At 42.9% G+C, this 26,574-nt stretch overlaps 2 protein-coding genes and 1 long non-coding RNA gene across 5 annotated transcripts in view; 1 reads left to right on the forward strand and 2 right to left on the reverse strand.

Moving 5' to 3' along the window:
- Positions 1–7,947, reverse strand: part of atp1a2a (ATPase Na+/K+ transporting subunit alpha 2a) — a 50,551-nt gene extending 42,604 nt beyond the window's left edge. Inside the window, exons 1-6 of the mRNA XM_031754938.2 lie at positions 7,867–7,947; positions 6,928–7,002; positions 5,712–5,771; positions 4,747–4,950; positions 872–985; positions 291–425 (exon numbers count right to left, since the gene is read on the reverse strand). Of these exons, the coding sequence (XP_031610798.2) occupies positions 291–425; positions 872–985; positions 4,747–4,950; positions 5,712–5,771; positions 6,928–7,002; positions 7,867–7,878 (600 nt within the window). The 5' untranslated portion in view covers positions 7,879–7,947. The remainder of the gene's footprint in view (positions 1–290; positions 426–871; positions 986–4,746; positions 4,951–5,711; positions 5,772–6,927; positions 7,003–7,866) is intronic.
- A 1,526-nt stretch (positions 7,948–9,473) lies between these two features.
- Positions 9,474–26,085, forward strand: LOC120434543. Its single transcript, XR_005609163.1, has 4 exons — positions 9,474–9,591; positions 18,781–18,906; positions 24,396–24,586; positions 25,951–26,085. It is a non-coding gene; the product is annotated as an uncharacterized LOC120434543 (long non-coding RNA).
- On the reverse strand, positions 11,442–26,074 carry mpz (myelin protein zero). 3 transcript variants are annotated; one of them, XM_039602778.1, is made up of 7 exons: positions 25,941–26,074; positions 24,402–24,568; positions 21,692–21,905; positions 20,783–20,912; positions 20,226–20,268; positions 15,057–15,086; positions 11,442–14,042 (listed from the first exon to the last, which is right to left on the reverse strand). In XM_039602778.1, exons 1-7 carry the CDS (start codon positions 25,984–25,986, stop codon positions 14,031–14,033), a joined length of 642 nt encoding a protein of 213 aa, XP_039458712.1. In that variant the 5' UTR covers positions 25,987–26,074; the 3' UTR covers positions 11,442–14,030. The 3 variants fall into 3 exon arrangements, with proteins under 3 accessions (XP_039458712.1, XP_031610820.2, XP_039458711.1); XM_031754960.2 differs by lacking the exon at positions 15,057–15,086; XM_039602777.1 differs by having other exon boundaries at positions 11,442–15,086.
- Positions 26,086–26,574: the final 489 nt, after the last annotated feature.

The following is a 26,574-nucleotide window of genomic DNA, read 5'->3' on the forward strand; positions in this document are numbered from 1 at the left end:
TGATTACTGTAGCATTGTTGTGGGTTGGTGCATCACTTTGATCCAGACTAAAATATCTTTCAAGGACTGACAGCTGGTTAACAGTTTATCACAAGGCCAAATATTTTATCAGTTATTTGATTTATTTATCATTCCCGTCCATGTCACCTGTACTTTGTTTACCTGCAAATGTTAGCATGCTCAGATGCTCTTTATGATAAACAATGTGCTAGAAAAAAGAGAAAAAAGCTACTGTAATCCCACTGCGACTTCCAGGATCCCCAGGGACGGGCCCAGCACCCCTCCCCTACCTTGCATCCGCTGGAAGAGATCACTCGAAGGTCAGCTGGGACGCGGTCTCCCCCTTTGATCTCCACCAGATCTCCCAGCACCACAAGGTCTGCATTGATCTGCATCTTCTCCCCCTCCCGGATCACCATCGCTTGCTGGCATGGAGAAAAAAAGACGAGCAGGGAGAGGGAGTGTGAGGAAGAGAGAATGTTTGGGAACAGAGAGAGGATTTAGTCAGATGAGGAGAGAGGAGAGATATAAAAAGAAGAGAAGCCAGGGGGTATGGAGGTATGTAAAAGACAGATATAGACGAGAAGTGAGATGAGAGGAGGAAGACAGGTAGGGAAAAGAGGTGCGAGAAGTGTGTGAAAAGAGTCTAAATAGATTAAAGAATTAGGCAATCAAAGTGCTAGAGGTGGATAATGCAAGGGGAGTTTTTATGCAAACACACTCACAATCCAAAGTTGGCTCAAACATTTATTCTTCCTTTGTGCAAGCTTATTAGGTTTCCACTCAAGTGAGTGTGTAAGCCCTACTTGAGGGACGGCTTATTGATTCAGAAAGCTCTGAGACTACACAAACACCAAATGCATCAACTTACCTGTGGCACCATTTTCTTGAAGGAGTCCATGATTCGAGAGCTTTTGGCTTCTTGGAAGTAAGAGAAACAGCCGGTGACAATCACCACAGCTGCCAGCACCACCCCCAGATATAACTGAAACGGAAAGAAAGCCATGTAACAGGGGGAGACGGTGTCTTTATCAACTTAGTTTGGTTCATGTAAGGCACGCTTAAGCGCAGGAAATGGGGATTTATCAGCTTGAAACGGGTCTTAAAACAGTAAAACCTTAAATGTACATGTGCAAGAACAGAGTTCAGAGGGAAAAACCTGAGGGAAGCTCACAGACTTAGTGAGAGATTTAAAAAGAAGAAGTCATCCCAGAGCCGAAATCTTCTGTACTATTTTTGTTATCTTGGACGGTTCAGTTCTCGTCAGTCCAAGTGAGCATCTGTCACCCAAACCCAGAAAACCAAGGACTGAAACTCCAATCTGCGAGGCCACTGTGAGATGCTCACTGAGCTACAGCCTGGCTTTTTAGACTTATGGTTATGTAAAAGCAGGAAACATTCATTCTGGTGTATTTTTATTGCGTTTTTGGTGGCTATTTTCAGGTCTACTGTGAAAAGGCTGTTATGGGTTCAGCTCTCACTGATGCAAACAAGACAGCCAGGCACTTTGGATGAAAGCATCTGCCAGCTGGTGTACTGTATGTCTTGGACTCCTGGAAAGAAAAATTACAAAATCCTGAAAACTTTCCTTTTTGGAAGGTGTAGCTTTCATTTGACAGCAACAACAGAATGTTTTGCTCTTTTACACTTCAGTGGGTTATTTTTTCTTTCTTTTTTTAAAAACACTAACACTGTGTAAAATCTTCTGAACCAGGAAACATATCTGTATCCCCTGAAAAATCACTTATCAGTACTTAGAACATTTTTCTCCATTTCAGTGTTCAGTTTGCAGGTCCTGATTTTGTCTCCATGTGAGTTTTGCAGATTTTAGCACAGCTCTTTTACCTCCTCTCACTTCAGAAAGAAATATTTCTGTTCACCAGCTGCATGGAAATTATAGAAACAACAGCTGTCAAGGCAGGTGACATTTAAATCAACAGGTTCTTTCCCAAATGTGAATTTTAACACCAAGAAATATATTGCGTTATTTCAGCGGCACTTTCAGAAGCCTGCTGGAACATTTTCTCAAATTAAATGCAATTCTTCAGGTCAATAAAATGCATCAAAGTAATGTAAAATTAACTTTTCATCTGACAACAACCATATGTGGAGTACATTTAAGGTGGAATTTCTTCTGTAATAGCTGCCAGTACACTTTGCAAAGGCTCAAAGTGCCGAAGCTGCAGGCTGTCAGGGCTTTGAAGTAGCTTACCGGAGCATCCAGCTGTACATGCTCAGCGCTAAATGGAGAGATTAAACTGCTGGGGGATTAATGTGCACGTGCACGTGTCTTTCTACTGTACGTTACTGTATATTATGCAAGAGCCTAATGCTGACTGGAGTCTGAAGAATGATGATGATGATTGCATAATGAGTGAGAGCCATAATGTGCAGCATGGGTGGTGCTTGGCTCCATTTGCTCAGTGGTTGGTCTGGGTATTTATTCGTGCGACTGCTAGGACTAATGCCAGTGTCACTGGTTGTTTTTGTGCCACACTCGGAAGAAGGCAAGGACTCTATGTCACGGTGTAACCGATATTCTGTACTTCTGAGGACCTAAGCCTGCTGTGTCTAAAAAGTATTTTTGGATTCACGTTACACTTTAGAAGTTGAGTTTTCCTCCTGTTCCTTTTCTGGTTTCTTTCTTTATTCTGTTTTCATGTATGCTGTCTCTGTATTGGTCCCTGTGACCAGTTGGGTTGTTATGGGAAACTCAGAAAGGAGATTAAGATCTCAAGACAAAAACCTCTCCTGAGTAAAGGTCACGTTAAGAAAATATAACCAGGGGGAAAAGAAAGCCAAAGAAAAATCCACCTTAGTTGGACTAACAATAAGTGTGTAGCCACGTCGTGATTTGTGATGTGATACTTTTTAATTCTGTTTTTTTCTTCATTTTGTGAACTGCAAGGTAAATGGCATCTCCGTCCATTATACTCAGCTGAAGGCAGACATCTCTACAGCCAGTAACAGCCAAACCATCTAGATAGATAAATACCACTATAAGCAGAGGAAAAGCTTGTCCTTTGAATTTTCTTTACTCTCTGGCCTTTGGTTTAAGATTTGATTCAAAGCAGCTGAAAGGTGTGAAGTATGTCTTTAAAAAACGATTCTGTATTTATATGAACAGTCATGTGAAAAATAACGTTTTCACAGGACTCCCGTGAAAACCTAAAAGTACACCCCCTGACTCAGCGGCTTGTAGAACCACCTGTAGCAGCAATAACTTGAACTAACAGTTTTCTGTATAACTTTATCAGTCTCTCACATCATTGTGGAGGAGTTTTGGCCCACTCTTCTTTACAATGTTGCTTTAGTTCATTGAAATTTGCACGCATTTGTTTATGAACAGTTTTGTTAACATCCCAATCACACCAATTCAGTCAGGTTGAAGTGTGGGATCTTTTTTTTCTTTTTTAGTCATTCTGTTGTAGATTTGCTGCTTTGCTTGGGATCATTGTCCTGTTGCATGACACAATTTGGGCCAAGCTATAGCTATCAGAGCAATGGCCTCACGTTTGACTCTTGAATACTTTTGTGTTCATACTTTTGAGTTCGTGGTTGACTGCACCCGGGTCCTGTGGCTGCAAAACAAGCCCAAAAACATCACCCCTGCTCCACTGTGCTGACACAAGTGCTAATAGGTGCTAATATGCGATGTTTGCTTTTTTCTAAATGTGGCGCTGTGCCTTATGGTCAAACATCAGCATTTGGTTTTGTCAGTCCAAAGGACATTATTCCAGAAGTCTTGTGGGTTGTTTAAATCCAACTTTTTAAAACTAAGCTAAGCTGTGCTGCCATGTTAATTTGAGAGAATAGAGGCACCTGGCAACCTTTTCAAACAAGCCATATGAACATTTAGGTGTTCAGTGTTTTTCTAATGGTACTGTCCTGAATTTAACATGTGAGCTGCAGAGCCGGCGATGTAGCTCTTGGGTTTTCCCTTAGCATTTCACAGTCTGAAATTTGGGTGAATTTGCTGGGATATCCACCCCTGGGAAAACTGTGGCATTGTGTTAACACATACCTACCTCAGACCAGCAAACTGCTAAAACATCTGTTTTTATGGAGGTGGTCACATTTACTGCTCATCAATTAGTCAAGTGTATCTGACTGGCATCACAGGACTGCTACTCACCCTCTTAATCCCTACTGAAACTTTAATGCTATACTTAGTTTTTTGCATAACTGTAGTGGAGATTTCTTTGCAGTAATTTCATATTTAAATTTTTATCCCCACTGGAGTTTTGAGGGGGTCTAACAGAATGGTCAAAAGGATGTGTGATGTAATCAGATGAATTTTGTCAATGTTCTCACCCCTTTTACATACACCTTTATATGTGATTGTTGGTACAACTCTGTAACTTATGCTTATGGGAAATGATGTTGAGTCCCACCAAAGATAGAAAAGGCAGGAAAATCCATAAAGTTAGTAAAATTTTGCTAGACCTGGAGGATACTTTAACTTTCATATAAAATTAGAATTAGATAAGTGCTCCAGATAAACCAAGTACATCTGTCTGAACAAGATGTTAAAATGATGCTTTCTTATGCATGGACATGTGCATTTTCAGCTCTGTGTATATATCTGAAGGAGCTGTATACAGGTGTTTCAGTTGACACCCTATATCAGTATATATAATGTATTTTATAACTGCAGCTGCCTTTGCTTTTCTGCACGTCTTACTCTGAGTGTGTGATTAATATGTTAGGTCCATATGTGTGCAAGTTTTACAAGCAGTTTCTCACATTGTCATTGGGCGGCTCCTCCTCTGTGGCCACCTGGATACTGTAGGCCAGGAAGCAAAGGATGGCCCCAATCCAGAGCAGAATGGAGAAGCCGCCGAAGAGCTGGCGGCAGAATTTGACCCACTCCGGCGTGGTTGGGGGAGGAGTCAGAGTGTTCGGACCATCCCTGGCAAGATTCTCTACAGCTCTGGCATTGGTCAGGCCCTGGGGGAGAGCAATTTTTAGGAATAAATGTCTTTCTGCTGTCACAGGCAATCTTATTACAACACAATGGCCCAGTTTTCACCTTGGCTTAAAAAGCAATTTTACAGCTGTAGTTGCAGAACATCAAGTGTCCCTGTCTGGCCTATTTAACATCACCAGCATAGAAAAAATGCTCATCTAAGATGCTCTGTTGGATGTACCTATTGAACATTTTCCTCTTAATTTCTTTTTTCCAATATCTCATTTAGCGAAATCCCGTGTAAATATCCAAAGTGCTATGATTTAATTAGAACAGATAATCACACATCTGATTAATTGACTGTCTTTGGAGCTTGGCAAATGTTTGACATTTTTACATCTTGCACTATTTCCCATGGTGTAGAGCTTTGATTTTTTTTCCATGCTCATCTTTAAAAAAGAAGATAAAAAGATAAAATCTTATTGACCTCACCTCGAATGTTACACTTAGAATCAGCAGCAGATGTGGTGAAAGCAAAAACTGATGTGGTTTATCTGCAATTTGTTTTTATCCTAAAGTGTGTAAGTTTCTTTGAGTGTGCAAAGGATTAAAGATGAAGAGGTGGCACTGGGGAGAGTCTATGTTGACCAAAGTAATGCTTGGTCTCCGTTTGGATGTTGCTCTTCAGTCTGGGCAACGAGAGATTGCATCTCTGTACGGGATATTACAGCAGCGCTTTCTTGTGTGCTTGTGTGCAAGTGTACATGTGTACTTAAGAGAGTTTGTGTGTAGCTGACATTACCAGTCTGAGGTCCACTGCATATCGTTTCCCCAAATCATCCAGATCTATTTTGTGGTCATCCTGCAAAAATAAAATGTTTCTTTGATATTGAAGCCTCAAGAATCGCAGTAGCACTGTTTCTCACTAATAAAAGAGTTTATTGTTTGTATCTAACAAGGATCCAGCAGACAGACAGACAGACAGACAGACAGACAGACAGATAGATAGATAGAGCTGAACTGAAGATGAGTAAACTCTATTGTTTCTTGAGTGTGTAAGCCAATAAAAACTGATTGTTTCCTGCTGCAAACAGAAGAAACCCATCCTGAAACACTCAATTTTCTTGTTTGATGGCATATTTCTGCTACTGGTCCAATCCCAAGACATTTCCACTGTGGGTGAAATGGAGTTTGGCAGTGTAGCAACAAAAATGTCAGCCATCAGCTGTCAGGATTGTATCAGTCACACAGGATGAAGGGTGAATTTCTTAGTAAGACAGGGAAAAATCCATATTTTTCCTCACCAACAGCCGCCTCACTGGCTGCAAGTAATTTGGCCACAATCAAGTAAACAGTTAGATAGTTAGGTTTTATTTATAAGCACCTAAACCTAGTATTGATTAGCTATTGTCTGGTGGTAGTGAAAAGGATTTCTGTGGGGAAAAATGCAGGAAATCAGTAACTGAAGAAGTATATGAGCCAGACAGATCAAAGCAAAATTAAACACTTCATCACAAAACTTCTCCTAAGTGTTGACAGTATCAAAGGGATTCTTTTCTTTAATCAGTCACAAGCCAATCTGATAACTGACAAGAGCTACTTTATCAGAGATAAAGTAGCAAAAGGCAAAACTTAGCCCACTTTTCATGGACATCGCTTGGCTGCATTCTGACAGCACCTCAAAGAGCTACAGCTCTGCACAAGACGAAACTCTGCACTACACTGCTGGTGGCCCACAAATTATTCAGTATCTTTCCGAGTACAAAGAGAAGCAGCCAAAGGGTGGCTGAGCAGATAGGAGAGGACAGACTGGCTCACAACTAGTCTGCAATTGACTGCACTAAACATGTTGGATTGCCATTTTGTTTATGGGTCACTGTTTTCATTTATAGCCTTGTTAAATAACCTGGTGTCTTTGCAGTAACACTATTTGGGGATCATTTGGTAGCAGCGGCATTGGAATCAATCACTGTGCCGAATGAGTATGAGATGGAGCAGTGACAGCTTGTTTTTCTTACCAAGGCCACCTCCTTCTTCAGCTCATCCAAGTCCTTTCCCTTCTTATTCCTCTTCCCTCCGTTCTCGGCACCACACTAGGGGAAAAGAGTGTGATAACTATACATTAGGGTATCATTGTAAACCTAAAATAAGTGGGAAAAGTCACTTGCTTGGTAGGCACATTGTGCCCTGCCATTTACATTCATAGCAACAGAATGCAAGCATCAATGTGAGCACAATGGACTTTGTGTTTTCTGGTTTATTTCAATCTCCTGACACTGTTGGCAAACCATTCACCGAATATGGACGAGAAAATATCTTTTTCTAATACTGCAAGTTCCTCATTTGCGAGCGCGAGCGAGAGTGTGTGTGTGTGTCACGAACAGTTGGAAGAATTGTGCATCATGGAAATCATCTGCCGCTGTCAGTCTCCTCCTGGCGGCACGTGTGCATGTCAGTGAAGGAGGGATATACAGCGTGAATGAGAGGAGAGTGTGAGCAAGTGACACAGTGAAAAAGTAATCAGAAAGAGCCAAACAGGGAGCACAGAGCCGGCGGAGTGCCTGAAATGTGTCTGGCATAGCAATTTCCCACCACTGTGTGTGAGGAAGATTACCAGGCTGTCCTCCCATAAAGCTAAATGGAATGGGCCTGATGGAGAGAATAAAAGCAAAATTACATAATTACCCAAATAAACAGCAAGCCGAGAACAAAACTTATTGAGGAGGAAAGCCATTATCCTGAGATGTTACTGTCTTTTTTTGTTTGTTTGTTTTTTCAAAAGGCATCATTCTGACACTTAGAGACATCAAGTGCTGAAGACGCATTTAGGAAAGTCCGTGATGCATGTCCACACCATATGCTGTCATTGTACATATATTACAGTAAGTAATGAGCGATGTTCATTCATTCATTTGCTGATATTAGAAAGAAAAGCTTCAGAAATCAAGAGAACTCACCCCTTTGCCCATGTTGGACGTCCAGACGTCAGCGGGTTATAATGTGAAGAACAGCACTCGTGGACCGCGGCCACAGTTGAGACTCTCCTCCCACGTGTGGAAGACACTGGTGGCTTTTTTGGGCCTGGCACCCCCACTACCAAAAACTCTTGTCAGGGTAACCTGACCCATATACCCCGCTCCACTGGCCCTCCCCATTACTCCACTCCTTTCCCAGGGCTTCTCCATATTCACACCCATCAACCCTACCGTGACCAAATGGTCCCACACACACACAGCAAGTACCTGCACCTGCTTAATACGTCACTACCTCCTGTCACAACACACACGGCCTGTTAGAGAACAATGGCTCTTCAATCACTCGTGTCAACACTACAAGTGAAACCTTGCTAGCAACATAACATGCAGCATTTCTAACAAACATCATAATGAGGGACCATTAGTGACCCTTAAGAATTCTCATTAAGACTCATTATCATGCAAAGGAAAGTACAGTGTCCAGCTGTTTAGTGAACAGTAATGATAGTGAGAAACTGCTGTGTTATTGTATAGCGCTGAAATGATTTCTTCATTTGTTTTGTGCATGAAATCAATGTGACTCACTGCCAACACAACACTTAAATTAGCTTAAAGTCCAAGTTATTTACTACATAAGGTGGGTCATGACCACTGCGCCCACACAACAGATGCAGCAGATGATCTTGTATCTAATGTGCACCAAATGTGTTATCACTTTTTGCCAATTGCTTTTGGAGCAGATTCTGTGCTTGGTGTCTGCTTGCATTGCATCGCATCTAATCCTGTATGAACTTTGTACTTTAGGTCTAAGCGCCTGTACAATGAGTTTCTCTGCAGTAAAGGTCTTTTATTTTTAATGGTATATTAGCATGGTTGTTTGAAATTCAGCATAAAACTGTGAAGATAAAGCTTCTTATTAAAGTGTCTAAGATATAAGCCAGAGAAGTGATCGTACAGGTCAATTAAATGAGTAACCTTCTAAGAGAAAAAGTATCTTTAAATCTAATTTGGAGGTTGTATATTTCACTGATGATGACCTAAATCTTTGTACTAAATGTCACCAATTTATTAAGAAAAAGTTATAAATAAATATGTGCAAAAATGAAATCCTCACACATCAAAACCCTTTAGAATTTCACACTGGACTTAATTACAAGAAATATAAAAGAGAGCTATAAACATTCACAGATACTTTGATTCATTCGAAAAATAAAGTTGAATTAACAAGCATTGCTTCATTTGTGGCAAGCAGCTGATAATTGTGATAGAAAATGGTATACATGAGTGTAAGCAGACAGATAATGCCTTCAGTGCATACTTAGTCTTTTTACTTGGCAAGGGAGTTAATCCCAGTAGACTCCTGTGTAAATAAGCAGATGCATATTTACAGCCTGGTACAAAAAAGGGGCTTTGATCAATTTCCTTGTTCACGGCTGTGTGGGGAAATTTTTTAATAACTAATTTATTTAAATTTGATCAAGCCTAAATTTCTCAATTTGAAGGGCATAGAAATGCTGCTACTACCTTGAATGACAGGTGGGTTGTGACTAGGCGCAAACCTGCATCGTTAGCTGAAGATGCTTACTACTCCTTAATCATGTTTGTGCTGTTTGGAGCATTTATCATGCAGTTAGCTCCCAAATAATGTGCTTATTGCATGGTTTATTGTGCCACAAGACTGAATAATAACTCTGATGCTCAGTTCTGGTAAGTAAAATTTGAGTATTATTAGCAATTTAGCACAGCTGTACTGTAATTAGCAGTTATCTGTGAAGGTGCCTTGCTAACCAAGTTAGCAGACAGCTTAGCCCTTTTCCTTCTGTGTTATTATCTCAAAACTCAGAGGTTATTGTCTCAAAATTTCAACTCAATGAATGACCGCCTCTAGGTTTCAACAAACCTAACTTAAAATTTTGAATTATTAAGTCAAAATTTTGAAACACTATCTAGAAAGTCCACAAACCAACGGGTAAAGTCAGGGTGGATGTGTTGTTGTTGTTTTGTCATTCTAAAAAGGACATTTTTTTTTAACAATAACGCTACACGAAGCTACCATGTATTAACTACATATTTGCCTGTTAACCTTCTACTTATATATTTAGGCAATCTGTATGTTTTGACTGATGAGTGACTTAATTCTCATGTATTTATTGATTTATTTATTGGTGAAGAGGATATCAACAGACATCTGATGATGCTCTTTTAATGTTAATACTTTGTAAAAGTTACAGATATCTTTTTTCATCTTCTGATGTGTTTATCCAAGAAAAAGTTTAGTGTAATAATATACACTTTTTATATTTTACAACATAGTTGTTTGTCAATTCTAAATAGGCAGCTTTAGCTGGTGAATACATGACCCAGTTTTTAAAGGTCATAGTTAACCTGCATGGTCCGATTCTTGCATCCTCTACATTTTTGCCAAACAGAAAGAAACTTGCAACTTTGTGCAAGTCCATGAATAGTCAAATTTTGTTTTTGTCTTTTTGTTTTACTTTTGTCCCACCAATCCCGACACTGTGTTTGAAGCCACAAATCCTATTCTAAAATCCTCACAACACTTTGTAACAGCTGTAACAGCAAAATATACCTCAATGTATGAGCAACTTCAGGGATGGCTGAAGTTGCTCATACATCTGGAAACTTTGGGTGGCTCAGGCAAGCAATCTGGCTTTATTACTCCCCAACTAATTTCTGGCTAAAGTCTGGCTTATACTGGGCATTATCATCCATCCAGTTTAACTTTGGGAAGCGCAGCATATAAGCATCTGTTCCACAATGTCACAAGATAATACAAAAATTTCATCTGCATTAGCTTTAAATTGAATTTTTAACACACTTAATTATGGTTGTTAGAAAAAACCAAAATAAACCTACATTTGAAGCATTCCGTGGTCTCCCATTGGCCAGTCAGTCATACACTGTCTCCGGGCAAGTCAGCGCACATCTGTTAAAGACTCTGATGTGAATAATGAGGCATAGTATTTTTGAAAAGGTTATGCTCACTAAATCCCACCAGCATGTTAATTCAGGGGGGGAAAAAATCCCCTAAAAAATTGTATGTTATTTTGCCATTTTGTGAAAGGGTGGCAAATGGTTGCTAGGCTTTTATTTCCTGTTCATCATTATTACTTTTTGATTGTAGGATTGCAAAGGGCATGATGAGGAGAACCCATTTTAGCGCTCACCTGCCACCATCATGCAGGAAAGCTTAAAAGTTTAATTTCAAAACTGAATTCCTTTTGTACTTACAAGAAAACCACCTGGTGATCACTGTGCAGCATTTAAAACCGCCAGATTACATCCACTAAAATGGTCTTTTTGAAAATGCAAAAAGCTTTCAGATAGCTAATAAGGTTAGTGCTGTTCTATAATGAGTTTTACTTCTCTTCCCAGCAATAAGCATATTCAAATATTTCAAATGGTAACTATATCATTTTGGAAGGACCTTCGTCTTTTGAAAAGTTCATAAAAGTGAGTCTTGGCAGAGACGTACGTGACAAATTTACAGAAAGCTTAGCACTCGGCACAGAAAGAAAGACACGGCAGGCACTTTCAGCTGGGTTTACTTTTGTCTTCTGTTGACAACAGCTGGCGACGTGGGGATTTTATTTTTATTTACGTTCTCTTTACAACATATTACAGTCACCAAAAGTCGTTAGTAGTTCGAAAATGATCACAAGCATTAAAATAAATGTAAAAAAATGTAAGAAGCTCCAGTCATTTCAAATGAAGGAATGATATTCTTCAACTACGACTAACACGGTTCAAAATACATACAAAACGTGTTTAAAAGGCGGTTTTAATGCTGTTTGTCTTACGTCAGGTGTCTGTGTGGCTTTGCTGAAAAAAGAAGAAAACATTCTAACTAATCCATTTGACTGGATAGTTAAACAGCGACTAGTGAAACCAGTTATATCGATGTGGATTTTAGCACCTCCATTCCTGTTATGAATTTTAAAGAAACATTCAAGTCTACGCTTTCCACCCTGCATATTAAGCTCACCAATCGCAGTCCATCTTTGGCTCAGGGTTGGGGAAGGAGCACCTTTAAAAGAAAGCTCTGGGGGAAGAGGAGGCTCTATCTGTAGTGATACATATGGATTTTTGGCTGGGCTTAACACACCAGATAAGTCTCTTCCTCTAAAGATTTCTCCCACAGCAAGCACCTTCTCCCCCCATCTTTTTTTTTTCTTCCCAGCCACATCGTGCTGCATCTAAGGCTAACCAAACCCTTATCCACCCTTCATCTTCTCTCTGACTCCGCACAACAACCTTGATTTCCCTTCATCTTTGAATAAAACATACCATAGAGACAGCCACACAGTACCTTCCATAACACACAAGGTCAGAAATATGACATATTCCAAAGAGTTACATTACATTTCTTCCCTGCCTCCATAAACATGTTCTCCATGTGTTTTCTTGCACACATGTAAAAATGCCTCAGAAACATTTGCTTTACTTAGGGTGACATACTGCTTTTGTTTTGTTTTTTAAATTTCACATGTAATCTCATTTTTAACACTTTTAACAAGACACACATATACATGAAACACGCAACGGCGACCGGAAGAGAGCTAGCTAGATTATAAGTTTTTGTTTGGTGTCTTCAGTGAGGACTAAAGGCGGATTTGTGCCCATCCGTTTCTTTCCTCTGGAAGTAGTGGGCAGAGGAGAACCTTTTGGCTTTCGAACCAGCAGAAAAAAAAGACAGTAAAGGGCCAGAGAAGAAGGGCTGGCAAAGGGACGTGCCCCAGGGGGAGGTGGCGCTTGAAGGGCAAACGAGAGGGCGTTGGTCGATCACTGTTGAACACGAAGGGAGGGGAGAGAGAGAGATGTCCATCACCGAGTTGAGAAAAGAGAAGAAGGAAGAGGAGGAAGGACAGAAGAGAGAGGAGCAGAGCATTGAGCTGTAGGCCTGGCAGTCAGATAAGGAGAGGCTTAAAGAGAGGAGTGGATTGTGTATAGGCCTTTTCTGTGGGGGAATAATGCAGTGCAGACTCACTAACCGGCAGGAAGAGGAAGAGATAAAGGAAGTCAAAGACGTTAAGGACGGCGAGAACGAAACAGGGAGTTTAGAGAGAGGAGATGATTCTCAAGATGGGGGCAGAGATGAAGAGCGAATAACAGAGGAGAGGAGACCGCAGAGGAGGCAGGGAGGGAGATGTAGAGAGAGATATCTTGTTACTAGCACACGCTAAAATAATTAGCCCTGGGTTGGCGAAGAGAAACGTGCAAGCGGATTAACTGGACCTAAAATAACTCTGAAGCTGCACCTCTTCCTGGTAAGCTCTTTTGTCAGACTCGTGAGAGCGTTGGCCAGTCTCGGGGGCCGTGACGTCATTCCAGGTTGTCAGTCCCCGGCCGTCGAGTCAACAGCAAACCGCCTCATGCACTTAGCGCAAACAGCACAGCAGGGCCCCCACCACCACCACCTGCTCTGCTCGCCTCTCTCTTCCACCCCCTTCCCCCAATCTCCTGTCGTCTGAAAAATGTGCAGCTGTTACAGTAAGCCCGTACGCTCTTATAGGACCAGAAATAGCCCCCTTTAGCCAGGGCAGGGACACAGCGACAACCTCCATTAGCTCAAATGTGAGAGGATTGAATCACCCCGAGCTCGAGGGCTTGAACCTCTATCTGCGCCGGCTGAGAGCAGGAATCATATTTCGCTCCCACTATCACTCTCCTGTCCCTCTCTGTCTCGCTTTTTCTCTGTCTAAAGTCCAGAGTGCACTCGCAGCTCCGCATAGTGTGTGTGTGTGTGTGTGTGTGTGTGTGTGTGTGTGTGTGTGTGTGTGTGTGTGTGTGTGTGTGTGCGCGCGCGTGTGATTGAGTCGTAAACATTAAGCGGGGAGATTCAGGGGACTCTAAACACGAGGGGATATCTTTCAGGTTCCTCTTAAGGAAGTTATGTGCATAGTTAAGCCCTAAACAGTTTTACAGTTTGCCCAATGAGCGCATACAGGATCCCCGGCGAGGCGTTGTGAAAATTATTTGACACCGTTGCCGCTGATATAGTAGGACTATTCTTACAGCCAGTGCTGTCTTGAAAGAGTAGAGATAATGGAAAATAATGGGGGTTGCATCAGGCTGGGCAGAAAAGGGGGGAGCAGACTAGAGGAGTGGAGGCAGTCATGGAGAAGTCAGACCTTTATCTACAGGAGGAAGAAAAGAGGGAAGGGAGGTGAGAGAGAGAGAGAGAGAGAAACAGGATAGAGCAGTTAGCATATAAATCACTTCTGTAATTTGAATTAACAAGAAAGTCAGGAAATTCACAGTGAAAGGAGGAAGAAATGGAATAGGAGAGCGGAAGAGAAAGAAGATCAGTGTGAGGTGAGAAAGTTGGAGTTTGACATGTCGCCTCTGAAAAAAGCAAATTGGCTTGTCCCCGCAGCCAGGGCTTCGTGATGCGTATCGGACGCACTTGGAGAAAGCTCTTTTTTTTTTTTTTTTTCGGTGGATAGGATCACAATGAAAGGAACCAGAAAGGCAAAACCCAGGGAGCAGCTTTTTAGATTTTGTTATCAAACCAAGCCGTCTTAGGGTCTCGCTTCAAATGGCATATCTTATGACCTGACAAAAGCACTCGGGGTGCTGGCTGGTGTAAGAGATTATCACGACATCTAAGATCTCAGCCAGTATAGTTGCGTTTATAATCATCGGCCTGTGACAGGAGCAGTTATGATTTGACTCATTTATTCAGGGACTCAGGTTAGCGTTGTGGGTTGAAAGCAGGTATGTGGTTTCTCAATAGACTTCCCACTCTCTTATCTTCGATGGGTCCCCCCCATCCCACCCCCACCTCCCTCCCTCGTGGTCTGTTATTTGAAGGTGAGCTGATTGGCGAGCCTGGAGAGGAAGCCAAGCGGTTCGGACCTCCCTGTCCCTCCTTCACCGCTGGGGCCCTCCTCACCATTTCTGCGAGTCAGCTCCAGCTCGATGGTCATCAGTACCCGACCCGAGCCCTCCTCTCCTCCTCCTCCCCCCACCCTCTCTGTTTTTCTGACTATGGTTCGCTGCTGCTGCTGCTGCTTGGGCTGGGCCTTCCCCACCGCCTGGCGTACGGGCTGGAGCAGCCGGTCAGCGAACCCGCCCCAGCCCCTCCCCGTATCCTATTTCTTATCCTTGCGTGACTCCTGCTTCTTCTTTTCCGAGGTGGCCGCCTTCACCTTGGAGGGGTCGGCGGGAGGCACAGGGCCCTGTGGGGGGAGGAGGGAGAGGGGAATTGGGGGGAGAACAGGGGAGGAGAGTCACTTCAGGAGGAAAGGAGCGTGAGGAAGAAGAGAGAAAAGAAGGGGGGGGGGGGGTGACACAGGTGTGTTAGAGGTGAGAAGATGAAATATGGGGTTAGCAGGATGGGTGGAAATGTGAAGAGGAGAGAGAAAAACACATTTAGGTGGAAGAGGAGGAGGGTGAGGAGGTAGAGAGAGAGTCCTTTTAGGGGAGGGGGTAGCAAGTGAGGGGGGGCGGTGTCCAGAGCTGTAAGGGGGTGACAAAACAGGTAACCATGCGTTAGGATGGGACCCAGTGGCAGGTAGGCTCCATACACCTGTGACAACTGAGTGACAATTGATGATTAACAAACAGACAAACGCACACACACACACAGACTAGATTTTGATTGGCTATTGAGTAAATATTGCCCTTAAATTATTAACATATCCAGTGCCTTTGAATTTGGCCTTGGTTTGTATGAATTAACTCTTTGTCGTCCTTGTCTCGGTCAAAAATAGTTCCCTATCTTATCAAATACTCAAAGCACTTTACCAGCCACATTCACCCATTCACTCCCACACATTCACGCAGTGCTTTTTATACTATACATACAGCACTTTTACTTTCACTTATCAAACACACACAGATGACACATCAGGTGCAGTTTCAGGGTTTCGGAATATCTCGCCCAAGGACGCTTTTGCATGCCGACTGATAAAACCACCGACCTTCTCATTAGTGGACGACCTGCTATTCCTTCTGAGCCACCGCTGCATCCTTCAAAGAAAATGTTTACAAATGTCTCAAATTTAGCTGGAAAGTGTTTTCATCTAGGTTACATTTCAGTGCTGAACATTGTTCCTCTGACTGGAGTTCACTACGGAGTGAAGACCTTTAGCTCAATGCGAGGAAGCTGTTTAAACACTGTTGAAAGTGCCGTTGCAGATGGAGCCAGGGCAGTTAAACGCCACACATTAAACTCTTTTAAATTATTTTTAAAACAAAGATTTTTCATGTTTAAAATAAAAATAATTTTGCATTTAAGTCTGACTTTGTGACTTTTTTATGTGTTTTGCTTGTTGTTCAAATACATAAATGGTGAAAATGCAATATGTTTGCACGACCGTCTTAAAAAGAAATGCGTCTCTTGGGGGTTAGCCTGTTAAATATGAAACATGTTTTTATCCCAGACACGTTTCATTCGACCATTAAATACTAGGTGCCTGCTACATATCTTAGACTTTCACAGTAACACCAAGAACAGAAAAATTAAATCATTTCCAGGGTAGCTGCACTTTGAGGCACAGCGTCCCATCACATTTAGAAAGGGCAGTTCCAGGGTCAGAGTGGCAACAGAAAATTAAATATTTCTGAAGTATCTAACTGAGCTACTGAATAAATAATAAGTAAAGTGTGCAGGGGAATAGTTGTTATAAATCTTCAACATTGTTTTGCTGTAGCTGTGGTCAGGGACAGACCTGCGTAATCTCTTAACATCCTCCAGGCCTCCGGTTACCCTTTGAGGGTTTGGGTTAAGGTTAAGTTAACATTATGCATCATAGCAGAAAAACAGAGAGCTAGGTACACTTCACTTAATTTTTAAAAGTAACATGCTCTAGTTTGTAGAGTGCACGCTTGTTTAACCTGTGGCTAAAACACACTCTAACCCTAACCCTGAACAAGCCAAACTCTTTATTTAGCTTCTGCTTATGTAACTTTGCAGTTTTACTGGCTGTCCTTCTGTTTATCGTTTGTGTGTTTTTAAAAAAAAAAAATTCTCCTATAAGAAATCTATAAACACAGGAGGAGGAGAGAGGGAAAATGAAGTAAAGTGTTGCTTCATTTGAGCACAACAAATCCAGGAGGAAAGACTTGACCAAGTGGAGATAAGGTCAAGGCAACACTTAACTTTACAATAAATGTATTCCAGTGCATTAACCCCTGAGTTAACCTATTGAAAACTATCACAAGCGCATGATAATGCTTTGATGGAGCCTAATAAAACTTTGCTCGTATGTAATGGTTTTTATAATGCCATTCTTTTTGAACCCCGGGTCAGCACAGTGTTGTCGTGTTACAGAGAACAGAGTGAAGAGGGAAGCGTGCCGGATATGAGGCTTTGAGACTGAAATACTTCTCCTCTAATACGTGAGGTTAGTCAACAGTGGAAAGCACACTAGAGGCGGTTTCTACCCACTGAAGCTCCCAGTAATAATACCCCGCTGATTGCATTAGAAAATTTATCTTCTTTAATTACGCACTCTGCAGAAGCTGCACACACAGACGGCAGTTGAGACACACAGTGCAACCAACTCGACAGGGAAGCTGCAAGGGCCGTCCGGTGTCATTATCTTCGATCATGCTTACATTCTCTCATACATCACTGTATTGTTTACCATTATGCATCCCACGATAGGCTCGAGTTTTGCACTGCAGTGTTTTCCATAGCTCCCACGCTAACGACGGGCTTGCTTCGTAAACACACTCCAGCCTGCTTATGCAGAACGCAGTACCACCCTCGTTACAGGGGCTGCACACACTTCAAAGGAAATGTGGGTACAGTGGCAAAATAGGAGGGACTGGCGGGGAGGTAGATAGGTAGGTAAGTGGCTGCGTCCCGTGCTGCATACTAAAAAGAGAAGGTGACAGGTGAGGAGGGAGATTGAGAGGTAGATGAAGAGCGAGAGGTAGTGATTTTCTGTCTGGAACCAAAGCTGATCAGAACCCAGAATACCTGAGGAGGGAGAGGAGAGAAACTGGAACGGGAGAGAGGAAGGGGGCGGCGGGGCGTGGAGAGGAGGGTGAGGAGGCAATCGGCAGAGAGAGAGAGAGAGAGGGAGTTAAAAAAAAATGAAAGAGCAAAGAAGGAGTTACAGATAGATGCTTCTCATGGTCAGCAAGGTAGTCAAAGGCATGGAGAGAAGAGGAAGATGCGACTGAAGAGGGGGAGACGGGACCGGATAAAAGGAATCTGAATGAGAGAGAGAGTGTGCGAGGGAGGGAGTGGAGTGAAGTGAGGCAATTGGGGAGTGGAGAAGAGAATGGGTGGGTTGTGTGTCTGTGTGTGTGTCTGTGTGTGTGTGTGTGCTCAGATCGATACTGAGTGCACTCAATTATCATTCCAGTACAGTATGTGTGTATGCGTGTTCAATCCTGTGAGCTTTCTTATGTGTGTGGCTGCGGGGGTAAAGTCCTCTTCCACAACTCCACCTAATGGGGAGTAGCGGGCACCACAGGGTTCCTTTGTCTCTCTGTCTCGCTCACCCCGTCGTTCACTTCCCTGCCCAAAAGCCTTTTTTGAGATTTGTAGTGCAAGCCCAGCAAACAGAAGAGCAACGAAGACGGCGATGCTGATGCAAAATTGTGTCGTGTCAGCAGAGCCTCCTAATAAGGGCTATTTGATCAAACAGCCACTTATGAGCGCACTGTAAAATCCCACGAGTCCTCTCTGTGTGTGGTGCAGCTAGAAGACCAGAACCAGCTCAGAGGAGCAAAATAAATAAATAAGCTAAAACACACTGGAGAGTGAGCTCAGATGGAAAAGCTGTTTTCACTGTATATTTTTCTTCCAAGCAGAGACTTGCAGGAGAGTAACTGCAAATGACAACGTTGTCAAATATTTCAGTGTCCTTTTGGCGGCGAGTTATTTATTCATATATGCACTGTCATCCGCCGCAGGCACTTGAGAGCAACTGACTGCAGCTCAAGAATAACCTGACAATCATATGACAGTAGAAAGGAAAGAAGAAGACAGAAGGAGGAAGCAGGGCTCCGGGGAGATGAGAATGAATGCACTTGTTTAAGGTAGGAGGAAGTCTCGGTCATTGCCGGTGTCGCCATCTAGGTTTACGCTACAGGGGCAACATGGCGCACTCCGGAGCCCGCCACTGCTTTACAGTTTGCTTCTACCTGTGGCTAAATGACTTGCTGTTACAATAACACCTTTGATCTCCTGCCGCGGATATCTTTACACGTCTCTCGTTTCAAAGCCGAGTCTTGATTGTTGAAAACGCCTTGAACTCAAATCCTTTGACTTCTGTCTCTCTATTTTTTCTTTTTTTTATTATCAGCATGCAAAGCATACAGTCGATTACAACCCTCCAGCCCCCACATTACCACAGAGTAATCAAACAGAACTTGCCCTGGTGCCTTATATGCACAAAAGAATACAAGCCACCAAAATGTCTGATTAATCCACCTCTTGAGGCTATCACACCCCCATGAGGAACAGAAGGGGGAAAAAAATACCCCAAATCCTTGGCGTGCAGCAGCGTAAAACCACTGATAACAGCCCAGACCATAATAGGCCCCGTGATTTTCATTTGACTCCCAGTGAGCAAAATCAGCAGCTCCCGTCCATTTCCCCACTGCGAGCAAATCATAGTCCCATTCAGTAAGGCAATAGCATTAGTGCCATAACCTGGCCTCGGCCATTTCACAGTCACTGGTTTGAGTTTTTCCTTCTTTTTTTTTGTTTTTTGCCCTGTGGCTGTTTACTGGCACCATACTGTTAGGACCCCTCCCATCCCACCCCCGAGGGAGCTGAAGCAGTGGTGAGGACCACGAGAAAGAAAGGTGGGACGGTGTGGGCTTTAAAGCACCACGAACGCTGAGACGGCACAAGAATTTTAACAGCTTGAACACTGTTATTAGTGTTAGCGGGCCCGGCTTTGAATGGCATGTTATTTTGTTGTTGATATGTTGCTGAGAGGAGGAGCCGGCTGAGTGTGAGGGCATACTCGAGCTGGTTGGACTGGCATTGGGGGAATGCGATTAGGAAACTGTGCCGTTATGCACTGTCATGTTGGATGTGTGCTATTGTGTTGCTGCACTGCAACAGAGGAGATGAATATTCCCTCTGACAACATGTTTCCTGAGCCCAAATACTCAAACACTGAATGCCATTGTAACCTCTCCAAAAGCACATCATTTTACTATTAGCGCCTGAATGTGACAGCAAACCAATCTGTTGCTTTTGGTGTTGTCGGCTGGATGTGTATATGCGCCGGTCTGTGTGTGTGTGAGTGTGTGTGGTGGGGCTGGAAGGAGGCAGAGGAAGAGAGGAGCGGGGGCAGGAAGGAGAGGAAGAGAGGCGTGTGGAATAAGTAGAAGGGGAAACTTGCCTGTCTCTGCTGTGAACCCTCTTTCTTTTTCTTGCCATGTTTGCTGGAGGGGACAAAAGAAAGACAATGTCAGGATGTCGAATCTATCTCTCCCTCCAGTGGTCACAGGGCTGCATTGCCTGGCAGCCATCATAAAGAACATCAACTTAATCTACTGGCCCTGTCTCAAGCACAGCCCCCAGGTGCTAGATGTGTTAAGATCTCATAAGACTGGAAGATTGGAAGGGTATAAGCAAGATGATGAATCTGTCATCTTCATGATCTAGTAGATAATCCACTCAGAAACCTTCACTTCACTACTTTTAATCATCTCGCCTTGGACCTATGCAGTACTGTTTTTAGATTGAATCTAAATTGAGAGATCATTATCTGTCTCTTTACAGCTGACTAACTTCAATTTTAAACCCCGCACACCTAACCAAATCAAATCGTGGCACAGCAGCTATGCCAGCTTGGCCACGCAGGTGTCCATGCCAGGGATGGGCTCCGGCTTCAGCTCCAGTCCCTGGCAAAAACCCGACTGGCAGAGAGCCGCCGGCCACAGGCCGGGCACTGACCTGACACTGAGGCTGAAGACTCGGCGTGCCACCAGGAACCTCATCAGGTAGTAGATGACCACGATGAGCACCAGCAGGCCCAGGACCACCCCGATGATGGCTCCTGTGATCACGCCAGCCTGGATGGGCACTACGAGTGGAGGAGAGGAAAAAGCAGATGAGGAAAGGTCAAAAAGGACAAAGATGGAAAAGTGGCAGTGAAAAGCAAATGCCAGGTTGAAGTCAGGAGTGTTCATAAGAAAAAAAATGTGCAACGAACCAAAAAAAAAAAACAGTAAAGGAGATGGAAAAGAAACGATCTTGTCATTTGTGGGAGGAAATTGGTAGGAGAGGAAAGGGTAAACAAAGCTAAAAGGAAAGTGAATAAGAGATGAAAGCAGCAAAGAAAAGTAAAGCAAAAGATAAAATAAAGGTTGAATGAAAGATTAAAGATACCAGCACAGTGGAGGTAGAGAAGGAGATGAAGCGACAGAGAGATAAGGTAGAATAAAGGTGAAATCAGAGAGAGTCATGGAGAGAGGTGCTGAGGGAGAAAGTGGAAGACGATGGCGTAGGAGATGGAAGAGAGAAATGGGAGGAGAAGATGAGAAGGAGGGGGAGAGAAGAAGTGAAAGGGAGGCAGTGATAGCAATCGCAAATAGAGAAAGAGATAAAATTGTAATTGATTTCATTTAACGGGAGGTGCGAAGAATTCTAAATGAGGCAAAGCAACGACTGGTTTGAAGACAGTCGCTTGATTCTGATGAACGGCGAGAACTGAGATTAATTTCAGAGTTTCAAATGATTAAGACAAATGAGAACAGTTCACTTTCAATGGAAAAAAAAAAAAGAATCACTGAAATATGGCATACAGGACGGGTGGGAATCTAGCAAGCAGGAATTTAATTTAGGAGACAAACCCCGTCTCACCTTTCTCAAACACCAGCAGTCGGACACTGGAAGGCCGGCCCACTATGTCAGGGGGGTTCTTGGCGTCACAGGTGAAGGTGCCGTTGTCGCTGAGCTCCAGGTTTTTGAGCAGGATGGATCCGTCACGGCGACCTGGGTTTCCCACAAACTCCAGTCTGTCTCTAAAGGGACCCTTGTTGTCAACATAGGCAGCACCACCAGTGTAGTGGAAGATCTACAAATGACAGACAACACACTGTCACTCTGACTAATGCTGCATTTGGATGTTTAGTAAGTAGAGCAGCAGATCAGACCTGAGAGTTCCTGCAATAACAAATTTTGCCACCATTTGTGTGCATTTTTTAAAAATATAGAGATGCACGAAGCACCTGTCAGGGGGGCACTCATGGAGCATTAGAAAAAATTAGGCCACAGCTTTTAAAACTGGCAAGCAGCTTTACACGAGGGCCAGAAAATAATATTCAAAAGCAGCTCCTGAGGGGTGTAGCAAATGTGACGCCAATTACTGGCGCACGAAAAACATATACAACATTTATAACTAATATATGGTGGATAATTGATAACTGAGGGGGTTTGGGGAATTCCAGGGAGTGGACCAAATCCCAGTGAAACATATGAGCAGTCTATTGTTTTGCATTTATAACCTATTAATTATTAAGTCCATTCAGCGTGCTGCCATTACTGCAGCAGCAAGTCTACAGTGATTACCGCTGCCTGCTGACACTGACTGCAGTGACCTATAGATAGTTTAACTGACAGAGTTAGCCAGTTTACTGTTTATGATGCAGAGGTTGTGCCTGTTTGGTTGCCCTATTTAGTTCCTTATCTTTCCCAATAATACAACAGTAGGTTGATTAAATTAGCCCATTCTTGATTTATTCCACCACCACAGCTCCCAGAGCGAGAGCTAGCTACCTGTTTCACTGTATTAAATTAAGCAGATGCACACTAATCACTGTGGTACTGCAGTTAGCCATGATGTTGTTACTGGGAACAAGGCACTTTTTCTTAATAGTTTTGATCTGTTCCTGGTGCACATCTTTTGTCCTCTGCACACACAGGTTAATGTATATGGTCTCAAACAGGGCAGCTTGCAGCTTATTGAAAGCTTGTATATTTCACTCCTGCTGGACCAACTGAAACTGCAGTATTTACTGCACAGTGTTGTCAAAGGTAGTTTTACATGTAAAGCAATTTAAAAACCGAAAACAAAGGAGAGCTTTGCATTCAGATGTCTGCATATTGTCGTGACTTCCGGTTCTCCTTCCTGGAAGAAGTGCCATGACTTTTAAAATGATGACATGCCGTCACCAGGTATTGATTATTAAACATTAAATGGCCACAGTGGCAGAATCGGGGTGATGCTCTGGATTTTACAAGGTCAAGGTCAAATGTGGCTTTTAAGGTTTCATCTATAAATAAAGACCTGAGGCCTGCTGTTACCAAGTCCCACGTGAAAAGAAGAGGACCTTTCATATGATTAACGTGTCAGAAATCAAGTATGACATTTTAAAGGGACAAATGCAGCGTGACAACAGATAGAGATATGAAACTGTAAATCTGTCCAGGCAGGGAAAGAAATGAGCGACTGAAGATAAGTGAGGAAAAAAATAAATAAAAGAAGAAGAGAAATCTAGTTTCAAAGTGAGGCCACCGCGGGAGACAGATGAAGGCGAAGGAGGTGAGGGAAGGACATAATGAGAGAGGAGGGGAGGGACAAAGAAGGTAGAGCTGTGGAGGAGGAGATTAAGGGAGGTGGACAGAGGGAGGCACAGTCAGGATGGGGAGATAGAGAGATTAGAGAGATGGCAGGATGATAAGGGCAGGGAGAGTGAAATTAAAGAGCAGGAGGCAGGTGAGGAGTGGGGAGATTAGCAGAGAACGTTGCTTTTAGTTAGTGCAGATGTTAGAGTAAACTGAGTACTTGTGTATGATGACATTTCAGATATGCACAGTACTGCATTTGCTGGATTAAACATGGATTTGTTTTTGGATAACCACGCTCCCTCAGCGCTCTACAAATCACTTTGTGAATTTTGGAAGACATTTAAAATACAGACATCCGAAGATTAAAGAACATCTCCCGAGAGAAATCAAATCGCGTGGCCTCCAAAAGAAAACCACACCTTCTTCCTGTTATCGGTTTTCTTCCTCTGCTTGCCGTGTTTCACAGAGATGGTGAAAACAATAAAAAGTCTTTTGGCAGAAAATATAGACATTGTTGGCAAGTCTAAATTTCTGTCAGTGCAGCAGACTTGTGTACTTCCCTCCTAAATATTTATACATGACTTGAATGTGAGAACAGTGGGAGTAAACAACATAAGAATGTCATTCATGCAAATAAGAAGAAAGAAGGAGGGAAGGCTCTCCTGCTGCAGCCCGCCTTAGTGATTTACATCTGGCTCTTTAGCTGCCAAATGCTCCATTATTTCAACAGCTAGACGCAATCGTTGGCTGTCTGCTGTTTGATTCTGGACAAGAGATGTTTTACTGACACAGCTGCATGCTGCAGATGAAAACAACACTGTTGTGGACAGTGAAACAATGACTTTATAGATGCCACGCTCGGTGATGTTCCGCTGGAGTTTCATCAAGCGCAGCTTTGATGCGACTATACTTGAATTGCTTGTTCCTTTCAAAGTAGCCGACCTATAAACACACAACCTCATTTTGCATAGCGTGTGTATATGTGTGTGAATTTGAGTATTACAGAGATGGCGTCCCGTGAGCCATCAGGCCTGTATGTCCAGGAGAAGGTGACGTCCTCCGAGGTCCAGCGCCAGGAGAAGAAAGAACAGGAGAGTCGGATGTCAGAGCCCACCAAGGCGTGCCGCTCCCAGCCAGTGTAAATCACTATAGCCTGGGACTGCTCAGGCACTGGGAGACACAAAGCAGGTTTAAGTGGTTAATTCACACATGGAAAGAACAAAATATTCTGGGAGCTCATATTATTTTTGATACTATGAGCTGACCTTCACTATATACTGTGTTCATGCATCTAAATCTGTAACTATAAAAACACATATACATAGTTGTTAGTATGAGCTGGTAAAAAAAATAAATAACATGCACTGTTTCTTAGAATACCTTAAGTACCTTTGTGAATATTTTTACACCTAAACTGGTATCAAAAGACACAAAGTAGTCCTCTTTTAGCATAATCCTAGGTGCATGCATATACATCCAGATAGTCACTGACAAACTGCACATTAAGTGGGGTCAAATGTGCCATTGATTCAGAGTTGCACTCAGTAAATATTTGGGTTGTCTCTAAAAGGGGAGCTTCATTTTCTCCATTAGTATGGATAACGTTGGCCTAATCATGTGCACAGTTTATGCTTGAATAATATTTAATGATCTATGTTAATTCAGTCTTGGCTGCAAAAATCAATATTTTAACTTCCTCAAAAAATGCAGTCAGCATCTCAAACAACTACCAAAGCCCCTCGGAGCTGCACAGCCTCACCGCTGAGCAGTATCATTTTTTGTATTGTTCACTTTCCCTTGGACCACGCCACCAACGAGTCACAGTATTCTCACTGCTGTATCAACATGAATGCCCTTAAGCACTCTGGAGTTTTCAGCACCCAGGGAGTAAAGTTCGCAGCTTTCACTGTGCACATCCTTGAGCGATAGCCAACCCCCGCAAAACTTGTCAATGAAATCACGCTTGACGTTTTTAATTAAAATTCTGACAAAACATCTGACAGGAGGGAGTTTAGAAAGCTGCCTCCTCGAGAGCAAAAACCCTCAGTTAAAAAGTCGTAATGCTGCTGCTCTTTAACGTTGCAAGCTTGGAGACACCTGCTTCGAGAGAGAAGCACAGATGGACAGTGCTGACCCATTTACTGGAATGCATGCAAAAAGAGACTGCATCCTCTACAGGTGTACTGTTGGCCTTTTAGATTAAATCAATACAGCAAATGCCAAGATATCAATTAAAATGCTTTAGCTAAGTGTTAATCCAGTGTAGTGGGAGGTATTAGAGTGCACTCTGAGATTAATTCAGTATCAAAGCTATTAAACCTTTTTCATTGTCATCAAGTTCATTAGTTTTCAGGTAGCACAAAACACACAAAAACCCACTTTGCCATATCCTCAGATCAGTAGAAAGATCATTTTTACATCATCAGTTTCAGTAGATTAAGTTAAGTGTGACCTTTTTTTTGTTAGAGAAGTCCTCAAAAATGAAGTTAAAACTTTAAAAGAAGGTTTTCTTTCATTTTCCCCCCCGTTTTTTTGGTTTTACCTATTCCCAGGAGGGCAACCGACGTCAGCGCCAAAAACGTCAGCATGGTCTCTGGCTTCTACGGAGCTCCCAAAAGACTGATGCTGCAGACCCGACTGGAGTCGGTCGAGGAAGAGTCCCTCTCTGGAGGGAGCGTGAGTGGAAGGAGGAGAAAGAAAGAGGTAAAAGAGAGTGGAGGGGTGCAGGATGCCAGGACAGAGGGCTTCAAAACAGGACAACAACAGAAAACCCACTGTCCCATGTTTTATACCCAACCACACCCCTCGTTCAGGCCTCAGCCCGGCCCATTCCTCCTCTCCTCACACTCCCCTCCTCCCGGCTCTCTCCATTTCCCTCTCTGAAATAAATGAGCGCATGTTATCTTTTGAAGTAGGAAAGAAAGGCAGGTGACAGACACCTGCGCTGTACAGTAGTTGGTGAATTAATTGGATAAACAATAGGCAACTAGGGGCGAATTTGCAAAGTATGTGCGACATTACAGAATGATGAATGCAATGTGTCACATTAAACCCTCACCTTGATGTGACTGAGCTGACAGGAGATGCTAATTAACATTTAGTGTGTAGGTGCAGGTAAAGGCGTGCAGCAGGGACTCGTGACCATATGCGGCTGCTCTGTATGTGATCACTGCTCG

Source organism: Oreochromis aureus, linkage group 18 (genome assembly GCF_013358895.1).
Source record: "Oreochromis aureus strain Israel breed Guangdong linkage group 18, ZZ_aureus, whole genome shotgun sequence".
NCBI lineage: Eukaryota > Metazoa > Chordata > Actinopteri > Cichliformes > Cichlidae > Oreochromis > Oreochromis aureus.